Genomic DNA, 11,710 nt, shown 5'->3' with positions numbered 1-11,710 from the left:
TTTTGATAACCTAAAATGTACCTACGATGGGGTATTTGAAAGACTTTTTGGCCCGGGGAGTGGGAAATTAGCAAACCAATTTTACAAAATTTATCAAAAATTCAAATGCGGTGGGGGTTGCCCGGGCGGCGGGACGGGAGATTGAAGTGTTTATACATGGATCGGATCTCAGCTGAATTTCACAATTATATACGAGTCTTTCTATTGAAACGATCCCTTAAATAATCTTGAGATACTAGTCTTTAGACAAACATGTGAAAAGCACAGTGTCATGTCCGTAAGGAAAAGTAGGCAACGCTTCAGCTGAAATTTAGAAGTTTAAGCAGACTTTCACTACACCAACACAAGGTATAATTCACAAACCTAGAAAAACTTCTCGACGTCCTTCTTGGCCATCATCGTCGGATTCTTCTTCCTCTTCCTCGTCGGAAGACAACTTCGCAGCGGCACCAGAAGTGTGCAGCACTTGGCGAATTCGCTCGATGTCATCTACAAGAAGCTTTCTCTCAGTCACATCGCGGTCTTCTGCTTTCGAAGTGCTCATGTCAATCTCTCACAGTGCTTTGCTTCTTATCAAAACTAAATAATCGCATTCAAAGAGGGTATTATCCAAGTTCTCCACACTTCAACCGAACGTTTACCATACGTTTCGAGAATTCCGCAGCCATATTGAAATGGAGCAGCGCACGCATGTGCAGTTAAATCTGTCTGTCATATGTGTTTGAGAGCAATCCCACATGGCTCACACCTCACTCTAACAGCGCATTGACAAATCCTCTGGCGGGGGTCGGAAGGGGGTCGGGCGAAAGAGGGGGAGGGGTAGAAATATTTCGTGATAATTGTAGACCGCAAAACCGTCGGATTTTTTTCTCAAAATCAGTAAAGCGTGGCGTAAGAGTCTTACGCCGTCTCATACGGTGAGGGGTTAGAGATTTCACTAGCGGAAATGTATAAAAGGGTACGGAAATCTGTCAATTCGGTCTGTAAAAAGGCCCAGAAGGGCTAACAGATGTATTTCATTATGACCTGACAAGGTAGAGAAAACGTTCTGGTTTCGCGATTTATTCATGCATATTTAAAAGAGAGTAAATTTAGAGCAGTTATTTAACACTGGGACATAAAGTTCTAAACTAGTAATGTGAAGGTATACAAAAGGGGTACCTTTTCTCTCAAAAATGGTATATAAAAAGGTAAGGGGTTGCACCTTAGGGCGGAACCTCCACAAATAAAACTTTATTGTGTACCCCCCCACCCCGTCTTGCTTGCAGGCTGTAATAGATCAGATGTTAAACAAGGTAAAGAAATGAGATGTAATATGCGTCAAGTCAACGCTTTTAAACGAGTTCACACTCTTCTCGACAAAGCATCTCACAACACAATTATAAAGAGGGAGACTACAACTGCAACTTCTGTATTTTTTTTTAATGAAAAGTGAGGGGACACAATAAATTACAAAGGTTTACAAATAACTCAACTGTTAAAATTGTGAAATAGTCCCTTAAGCAATATTTACATTTATTGCAAATTATTTGACCATATTTCTATGACACAAAAAACTTCCTCGTTTAACTACTATTTCCATTTTGCTCAAAGGATATTATATCTACATCCCAAGGTTTTTGTAACAAGTATATATCATGCGCCACGAACGAAACAGACAAAACAAACTGTGGTGACTTATCTTTACAAAAGTGTTAACCTTTTTTCCTTTAGCATTTTCAGAAAATAAGTAATTCAAACTGAAATGAGTCAACAACTACGAAAAACAAGTGCCAAATGATAGAAGATTGTCAATTAGGAACATTTTATTCAGATCTGAAAAATTGTTTAAACAAAAACCTCTGTCACCTTCATGGCACTTCTGATTGTAACAATGAATAATAGTACTTCAGCCCTTGTCTTTTGTAAAGTTTTGCTAATGCTTATCTGCATCACATTAGTGGAGTGCTGAATGAATGCCAGTTATTAGTTTAGCTGTAGAAGAAACATCCATACTTGGTGACACAGTGACATGGAACCGCAGAAAACCCATGTTAAACTTGTGGCGCGTTGTATAAACTGCAGCATTATCATCAGCTGTTTGTGTCCTTTAGGCAGCTAAAACACAATGACAACAGAGTGAGGACATAAACAACATTGAATGCAACCCAGAAATGCATGCAGAAATTAATCAGAACTGAATGTTCCAATGTCAGGGAAGTTTGTTATTCAAATAAAAAAAAATTCCAATGAATTTGTCCCCAAAAGGATAACAGCCCCTAACTGCCTTTAGGTACCTTCTTCCAAGAAGCATTACTTGTTTTCCCTATGACTAAGTCTACACTACATTGTTCTTGAAAATATCTCGACCTCCTCGAAATCTTTGTCACTTCCCTTGAAGATCTGCACCCACAGGTAAGGAAGCTACAGTCACACCCTGATGTAAGACCACCTCATGTAAGCAGTCTCTTTAAATTAAAATTAATATGTGAGCCAGACCCCCTGTAGTACAACTCTTCTAAGGGACCACTTACATAAGCAACCACTTAGTCTTAACATTTTGAGTGCTTGCTTTGTAAGAGGATTGGCTGTAAAAAAAATTGAATTCTAAATACTTACCTAAAACTGCCCCATCAGAATCAACAATGAACATATATTAAAGTATTTTAGCCTTCTTTTCACTTACTTAGGGTAGTCCAGAGAAGCAATGACGTCTTTTATCTTAGCTGTTAATTCCAAATTCTCTTTGCTATTTTCCTGAATATAGTGCTGTAGCTTTCCTACAAATGCATCAACAGATTCCAGTGTTATGGGATCCTTTTCTCCTGGGATTTGAACGTCAGCAAAGCTACGAGAGATTATTTGTCGCAACTTGGCAAGATGTCTCTGTAAAGCACTAATTTCACTTTGTTGCTCCTTTCTTTCACCTTCCAGTTTATCAATGCCTTTCTTCATGTTTTCTATGTGTTTACTAAGTATGGCATTCTGTTCCTCAAACTCTGTGTTAACCTTTCTTAACTTCCTCAGTTCATTTTCACGAGCTGAAATTAAAAAAACAGAACAGAACTAAGATCACTCGATGAAAGATATACCCGCTATTCCACAAGGTGCTGCACATTTCATGATTTGCTTGATCAAAAATAATGAGGGGCTAGGAGGTAGGTTAGACTTCTAGTTACGTCTTTTGATCAACTCATTAGCTAGAAAAAAATATGCATACCTAACTATTTAATTAGCTACAAGTATTGCCAAGAAGGGTGTATAGCAAAGAGTAAAACAGCACTAGTCACTGGAGCCCACTCAAGAGGGCTTTGTTAGGAATAATTTTCTCTGAAGTTCATAGAACTTTTCTGGAATCAAACATGTACAAAATCATGAAAATGTTTTACAGCAAAAATGTTATAACAAAACCATGTATTCTAAGCTTAAAAGAAAAGAAAGGAAATTAAATCTGAAAAGTTCTAAGTTTGGTTTGAAGATAACTACGTCTATTAGTTTCCAACTTTTCTTTTTTTACAGAGAGTTGCCTGGAATTCAAATGTTACCATTACCTTTGTTGTAATTTAGAAATTCCTCTGTAAATATGGGAATATCACCATCCAGTGGAATCTGTAGTGACTGTGATTCTGTAGATTCATCCACTTTTTTCACTTGCGGCATATCTTTTCCGTTCGTTGTTTTTTCTCCTTGTTGTTTCTCTGCTCTGTTCATCTGTGAGGATATGACTGCAAAGTGCTTCTTCCCAGACATGTGTTCGCGTTTGTTATGGGGTGAGTTGAAGTATAAATTACATGCACTGCAGAACAAGTCATCATTTCCTCCCTGGTAGAATAAAAAGAACAGGCAGATTAAAGACTGAATAAACTAACACATCAAATGTTAGATGCAAAAGAATCACACACAAAGAGGACAGAAACTCTTTAATACAAAGTAAATACAGTGAGGTCTTGCAACTCACAAAATCTTGACTTCACTAACCTTAGACTCATGATTTAAATAACCTTAGTTTAGCCAGTGAGACTGATATGACATTGATTTCCTCAACAAAACTTTTTTTTACTTGACCTAAACATGACATGAAGCTTCTAAATTATGTCACTTTCTCTAATATCTACCTAACTGCATGTTAAACCAGTCCAACTTTTAGCCAAATTCACGACAACCCACTTGACAATAGGACAATTTTGGAGTGTTACAAAAACACTGACATTCTTACCTCTGTTCCATTGACACCATCACCAGAACCTATGTAGAAACCAAACATACAAGAATTTAATGTCAAGGTACAAATCTTTGCAGTTGGTACGTGGTTAATATCTAGTTTGATTCAGAGATTTATTACAAGGTATCACGATATACAAAGTACTTTATGTACCCACAAACTTTAAATTCTGAACTCATTGTGGCAGAATGCAGGATTTATTCACACATGATAAACAGTAAAAATGTTTTGCACTTCGAGAACAAAAAATCCACACCCCTTCCCCATCCCGTCCATTCAAAGTTGGGGTGTTTGTTGTTTTCCACAGGTAGCTTGAACAGCTACACAACATTGCATGGAAGGTATGGGGGAGGAAAAGCTTTACTTTCCCCTTTTTAACTCAGTAAAATGTCAGAAAAGCTTTTTTCTGACAAAGTGCCTCAACTAATTTTGTCGCCGATTGTAGATTGTTCAAACTCCCTGGCAAGCAAAACTAAAACTCAATAAAATAACATGCACTGATTTTGACTTTTCCTACATATGTGTATAAAGAACCATCACAAGGCTTTCACTAATCTGAGACATCATTTTCAAATCTTTTATGGTTAGAACGGTTCTTTTTTTTACTTTACAGAATCTGACAATGGAACGTTACTACAAGTTTGTTCCTTATTCCTGACTTGGATCAAAACAAGATGGAAGACTATTACTACAAGATGTTAACCTTTTTTCAAAGCCTTCTGTCTGGCAACAAAATTCTTGTAAGCATCAGTCTGCTGATAAAGTTCCAACTCCTTCATGTATCTTTCCTTGTCCTTCTCTGCTTCTTCTAGGTAACTCTAAATTCAATTGAAAAGGTCCAAGTATGAGCATGCATAATGAGCAGACAGCAAGCTTCAGTTTCTTAGTGAAGTAATTGTTTTATCAGTGGTGACATTGATCATAGTAGAGAAGACTGGCTATGAAAGCAATGGTGTTGCATTTTATGTTGGAAGTTCCCTGATGGTGCACAATTCTTTCTTTTTTGTTCACAAATTGTGTCCTGTATAAATTAATACCAAATTTTTACTGGTGGAAAAGATCAAAATGATAGGAATGCTCTTGAACATTGTGCACCCTCAAGTTAAAAAAAGCTGACAAAGCATTTTAAACAAAGAGATCCAACAGGTTCATAACCATTCCACTTTAATAACTATGCTTTGATGCATGTGGGAGAGCACAGGCAGGAAGACAGGGTGGGAAGCCAGAGGAATAGGGGAAAGGAGAAGGATGGCGGGGAGGAGAGTAAAGGGCAGGAGGTGGGAGTTCTAATAGGTTGGGAAGCAGGAGAAACAAGAGGAAATTATCCAACAATGCATATTTATAATTAATTAACACTTTTGCACTTGAAAAGGGGCATAAGAGAGGAAGGCAAGGAGAAAGGGGCAGGACAGCAAGGAATGCAAGGTATGGCAGGTGGGAGGTTTGGACCTCCTTGTTACCCCCCTCCCACCCACTCCCTCTCCATGCATATGGAGGCATGATAGTCTGGTGCTGTGGTGCTGTAGCTTGTGCATAGTCTTCTGACCTAGAAGTCAGTGTTTTAAAACTTGACTGTAATATTGCATGGTAACCCTCTTGTAGACAAGACACTTTGCTTGACTACACTTTCTCTCCCTACGCAAGAGTATTAATGAAGAACTACATCAGCCTAGTCCTCCATTTGGGAATTGCAAGAGGCTGATGGTAATCAAGCTCTCCTTGCTTGACCCACTGTACTTTTTTGTGGCACACTTGCACGTGATCTTTGACTCTTATGATTTCCAAATGGAGGGAGACCTTGGTTGCAGACTAACAACTTACCACTACTCCTACATTGTAAGATCTTTGTGCAACAGAAAAGTTTTAACACTCCACACAATACCTGTTTTTGATTAGAAGGCAGTTGACTCCACATATTTCCAAGGATTTTAGTAACTTCATGAAATGGAAGATCTTGATTTTCAGCTCTCACTTTTTCACGGTGTTCATTTAGAAACCTAACATATCCTGTGAGAGGAGCTTTAGGTGCATTTAAGTCCTTGTCAGGCTTTTTCCGTTTCTTTCCTTTGGTAAATATAGGCTGTAAATTAAAGACAAAATAGACATCATGTTCATTGCTGGTGGACTACACTGTGTTATCTACAGTTGACTCCCAATAACTCGAACCTTGCTAACTCAAACCTCTCGCTATTTACCTAGTGGATAGAGCTATCATCCTTTTGAACAATAATATTAAGACCAGGAGAAGAGGAAATGATTAGCAAAGGGGGGGATTAAGTACTTGAGCACTTTCCCAAACATTCCTCATTTAGTTTCCACCGACCTTTCGTTGCTCAGGTTTATTAGGACTGACAGACGGACTGTTCTCAGCTGCAAAGAAATAGAGAAACTAATCAAACTAAGCCAAACACGTAAAGCTCACACCTTCAAACGTTGTATCAGAGCACCCTCCTGAAATCTGTCTTTGTCGAAATTTTTTGATCTATGGTCTACCGTGGGTAGTTTGAAAAATAAATGTAAGCAAAACATTCAACAAACATATCACCATAGAAAGGGTCCCTAATATGTTCTTGGGGATGCGGGATTTACCTTTTTTAAAGGGCGAGATTTGGGATTTTAACGAAAACTGTGGCAAGATTTGGGATTGAAACTACGCATGCAGGGAATGCAGAATGCCAAAAATAACCATTGGGATTATGGGATTACAAGAAACTTTAGGTCAGGATGACAGTGTGATTGAAGAACCCTATTGGGGACCCTCCATAGAAGTAGGGGGGACCAGGAAGGGGATTTTCCTTCCCACTTTTAACCGGGGAAGGATGGCACCTCTAGGCTTCTCCAGTGCCACTAACACACTAACCCCCCAATTTATAATGCTAACGAGTCATGTTTTATTACCTGAGGATTTTTCCTGAACTGATGATCTGTAAAGAAATGTAAATTTTAGCTTTCCACATCTCATTAGTACATCAAAGTTAAGAATCAGCTAGAAAAGCATCACCTGAGAGACACACCTGCTTTTATAATGGGGTTGTCTGCTTTGACTCAAATGGAAGCTTTTATTAAATTTTATTCTCAATTACCAGCTGCTGTTCGGGAAATGAGCCCATGTTGACGCTCCCCCGAACAGATGGCTGGACGCATGGGCTTGCTATTGTCAATTAACACTAATCAGATCGTTGCCTGCACAAATCAAGCAGGCAGCATAGATATATTTTCCTGGAGCAGATTTCAAACGGCAGATGCAAAGGTGTTGTTTGATGTGGTGTGCAGTCATGTTTTGGAGCATTTTAAGCCTAAAAACCCAAAATATTTACAAAGAAAAGTATTAGCTAAGAGAAGCTGGCAGATGGGAGGTATGCTTTTGAAAACTGAATTACTTTCCAGTCTGCAGCAATGGTTATTGACAGCTGACTTGAAAGAGATGACTGTCAATTCCATCGGTAATGCAAGATCAATGTAAATACAATCAGTACGTGTTCTGCTGATTTTTATGGCAAATACCAAAGCATCGACGAGGCAAAGCACACAATGTGTTCGGTATTTAATGACATTTGCCATTTCCAATGTTTCGTAATGACGCATCCATTAAATTTTGAATTTAAGTGACAGACATGATAGGCTACTCACACATCCAGCCGTCTCTTTCCAGACCCATTGACTGGCAATTTGTAACTTCTAATGTCTTAATATAATTATCATTAATGTGGTAGTTAAAGGGTAACTCCCATTTTGTGACCATTTTTTCACCTACTCTCAAGAATAAAAATAACTTTTGCAGTGATCTCCAGAAAAAGGCACATCTTTCACTTCTAAAAGGAGATATTTGATTTGTCAGGGACACATAAATATATACAGATATACATAAGTACATATCAATAAGCACACAGCCCCCAAAAAACAAAAACAAAAAAAACAATGAAATAAAAATAAAAAAATCTTTCAAAGAGCCTGCGGAACAAATTCCGATACACGTTTTTATCAAACCACGAACAGCTAACAATAGTATCGACGGTAACCTCGATATAAGCTCATTGACTTGCAACAGACTAAAGAAATATTAAATATCCTTCGAAGGGCTACAGCATCACATCCAATGCATCGCTTTGGAATTGGTAATTTTAAAGCTTCCATAAGATTTGTGCGGTCAGATTATGAGCCAATCATGAAATAATAATGAGTCTATAAATTTCACCGTGTCTACGCGGGTATTCGTGTACGATACAGTAAGCCAAGAACGTAATCCGATAAACTTGATTTGAAAACTTCATTGAGTGAATTTCCGACGATGTAATCAGTATCAACGACAGAAATTACACTGTCGGCTCTTCTTATATATTTACTCAACATCTGGAAAATAAACTTAAACAGCTTACCTTCCTTCGCTTGGTTCGCCGCTTAGATCACTCGTTGTGGTTTCCATTTGTCGGACTTCAATAATGACCTGGCTGAACACGCCACGTTTGTGATGAAGAATTTTCGACGTTTTCGCCCCTCGCAACCTTCAGGACTAATGAGCTATGCTGCGACTATAGTTCTTGAATTCCTATACGCTTTTTTAACTATTTAAAAGGAAAGAAAACAACAGAAAATCGAAGAAAATTACTCAACACCTCGCGGGTACCACGCTTCCCGGAACATGCACAAGAAAGCAAGGCTCCTATTATGGCTAGGAATACCATATATGGACTTCAAACCAAATGGGATTCCCATTTGCCTTTCAGTTCATTCCCTTTTGTTTCTTTTACCACTTCCGTTGATTTCTTTTTCATTTTGAATACCAATACGGGCCAACGACAGCTGTTTCCTTTTCGCATCCTCTGTTTCTATTTCTGTGTCTTTTTTCTTTTTTTCATTCATGTTACCTCGGCAGTTAACACAGTTAACACCATTCTCGGAAAGATTAAGCCTTAGTAGCGGCTTATAGACTTATAGACACCTTGAACTCTCGACAGAAAAAGATTTTGACACTGAGATTAAGTGATTACTATTAAGCAGAAAATTTTGAAAATTCCGGAAGGAAGGATGGTGAATGGTAAGGTTGTTTTTCGGAAATTTCAATCGGAAATTGAGCACTACGTTTTGGTGTAGACTTTAGGGCCGGTTCAGACGCCGAACTTTTCATGAGCTGTACCTAATTCGAATTAAGGCCGACCCAAATTATTTAGGGACTTGTCAGAAATTAGCTGGGGGGGAGGGGGGGTGGAAACAGAGGGAGGGTCACAACTTTTTGAGACTCAGAAAAGGGAGGGGTCATGAAAAATGGGCCGTTAAAAGGGGGAGGGTCATGCAAATTTATGCCCGTGATCATGTAGAGGTTCACCCACAGAAGAAAAACAAAATTTCTTTTTTTCGTAAAAAAAAAAGAGCAACGGAATATTATGGATATAAACTGTGAAGTATTTAACAAACATCTACTTTTCATTTAAAAAAATGCTATAGAGTCTTATTGCAATAACGAATAATATTGTTGTTAATATTATTATAGTTTTGGCTATCCTTTTCATCCCTGTCTTTAGCATCACCATCAATGCTGCTGTGAGCATCTTGATCATCATCATTTATGTCATCAGCATTTTATTTTGTTTATTTTATCTTATTTTATTAGCTTCGCATTGATACAATCACTTTCATCATCATCATGATTTTCATTTAAGTTGAAGCGTAGATATTGCTTGATAATGTCCTGTGATTCATTGGTGAACAACCCTTCTCAAAGATATATGGCCTTTGCGTTTTGAGGAACCCACTTTTTCCTCCATAATGAAGAAATAATGGGCCAATAGGCTCTGAAATATCACGCGATTCTTGCTGAGGTGTAATATGGTTTCAATAACTCCTTTGCAGTTAGCTTCCATTCTTTTTGCCCTAGCTTTCTTTGCTTTGCTTTTATTTTGCTTTTGTTTCCTTTTTTTTCTTGTTCATTTGTTTGTCTTGTTGGCTTGGAATCCTGCACCTTAAAGAGCCTGGAATATTTTTCTTTCAATTCTGTAAGGTGGGGAGGGTCATGATATTTTAGACCAAGCTCAAGGGGAGGGTTAGCAAATTTCACTCCCATTGCAGGGGTGGGTCACCTAATTTCCGAACTCAAATTTAAAATTCCCACCCCCCCTCCCCCCCTGCTAATTTCTGACAAGTCCCTTAGACCGGCTGAATTGATTCAGACGCCGATCTTAATTGCAACTGAACTAAGTCCAAAAGGCGAAAAATGCTCATCTCGGTCAAACTGCTTACAAAATACGTTATAATAATTCATGCATTTGGTTCTGTACATAAAAAGTTCGGCGTCTGAATCAAAGCCGTTCCAAACTCGCTCTAAAGATGAAATTCCCGGTCGGGCTAGGGGAAAAGAACGGCTGAGCCGTTCCAAACTGAAACAGACGTTTTTAATCGATACTGACGCCGAACTTTTCATGTACTCAATTCAAGGTATTAGGTTCGGCTCATGAAAAGTTCGGCGTCTGAACCGGGCCTAGCCTGTGCTCTGAGACTGCAAAACAGTAGTTTTTTTTTTCTGAAAATCGGTTTGGCGTAGCGTAAGTCCCAGTCTCGCTCTCGCAGTCTAGCCTGTGCCAGGCTCTCAAAAGATAGGAGGGAAAGCAGGGTGGGGGAAAATAGGACTCACGCGATCGGGAAAGGAGGGCGGCACATTACCATCTTGGAGCCCCGGTACCACCTGCTTGGAGCCTGGACCACGGAGACTAGCCCAATGCAGTCCTTTCAAATCATTCACCAATTGTATTGGTTCCAGACGTCCGCCAAACAAATTCGCCTCTTCTTTGTTTTTGACTCGTATAAAAAAAAGTACCCATTATGGTAATTTTAATTTGCATTGGACACCCCAAACGGATTTTTCTGTCTAATGCTAAACAGCCCTTTCGCTACATTGCCATTATTCATTCAAAAATATATTTCGCCGTTTCTCTGTTTCTGTTTTTGCCCCTTACTCCTGACGTAGATCACGGCATCTAAAATATGGGAAGAGGTTTGGGTTTTACTGATGCTCCTGTTCACTTAATTCCTCGCGACACGAGCAGCCGTAAGGCCACTACTGATTCGTATCACCCACACAACCTCTCCATTTTTCAATGGAAAAGTGAGGGGTGGGCGAGTTACATCGTCAAAAGCCAGGAGACAGTCAGTCGGGTCGTGAGAAACAGCTCGATGAAAGTTTCAAGCACTGATGGAAAAGCCCTTCGGTAGCGAGTCTCACCAGACCATTGCCAAATGGTTCGATAAATATCGGCTCGTGATTGGGCACAAAAAAATCCTTTGTATTATAGTGCCTAATCGGCGAACAGCACCGCTTGAGTCACTTTTGTTTGCTCTTTGCTTGCTCTTCCGCCTGTGTTTGAAAAAACTTGTCTTACCGTTACTCCCGAACCGACTGTATCCAAGTATGTGTCCAATTACAGTAAAAACCCGCATATAAGAACCTGGAATTTTTTAGGTCACGCTGAACAGGTTCTTATATTTTAGGGTGGTTTTTCACAATTCAGGGTTATTAGG

General features: G+C 39.0%; 2 protein-coding genes across 2 annotated transcripts in view; one reads left to right on the top strand and one right to left on the bottom strand.

The window, feature by feature from the left end:
• Positions 1-11,710, top strand: part of LOC140933545 (annexin A5-like) — a 330,251-nt gene that overhangs the window by 90,077 nt on the left and 228,464 nt on the right. The window lies entirely within an intron of this gene.
• On the bottom strand, positions 1,405-8,863 carry LOC140933541 (high mobility group protein 20A-like). The gene is made up of 9 exons (XM_073383131.1): positions 8,578-8,863; positions 7,100-7,125; positions 6,525-6,571; positions 6,084-6,281; positions 4,905-5,019; positions 4,196-4,224; positions 3,531-3,801; positions 2,666-3,020; positions 1,405-2,097 (listed from the first exon to the last, which is right to left on the bottom strand). Exons 1-9 carry the CDS (start codon positions 8,622-8,624, stop codon positions 2,073-2,075), a joined length of 1,113 nt encoding a protein of 370 aa, XP_073239232.1. The 5' UTR covers positions 8,625-8,863; the 3' UTR covers positions 1,405-2,072.

The sequence above is a fragment of the Porites lutea genome, chromosome 4 (genome assembly GCF_958299795.1).
Source record: "Porites lutea chromosome 4, jaPorLute2.1, whole genome shotgun sequence".
Taxonomy (NCBI): domain Eukaryota; kingdom Metazoa; phylum Cnidaria; class Anthozoa; order Scleractinia; family Poritidae; genus Porites; species Porites lutea.
This window is presented reverse-complemented; position numbering and strand designations above follow the sequence as displayed.

Excerpts from the sequence above, each read along its gene's own strand:
- LOC140933541 (XM_073383131.1), bottom strand. The coding sequence starts at position 8,624 with ATGGAAACCACAACGAGTGATCTAAGCGGCGAACCAAGCGAAGGAAG. Across the intron at positions 5,020-6,083 it reads TGCCTTCTAATCAAAAACAG|AGTTACCTAGAAGAAGCAGA; the intron begins GTATTGTGTGGA and ends AATTGAATTTAG. Across the intron at positions 4,225-4,904 it reads ACAGAAGGCTTTGAAAAAAG|GTTCTGGTGATGGTGTCAAT; the intron begins GTTAACATCTTG and ends GTTTCTACATAG.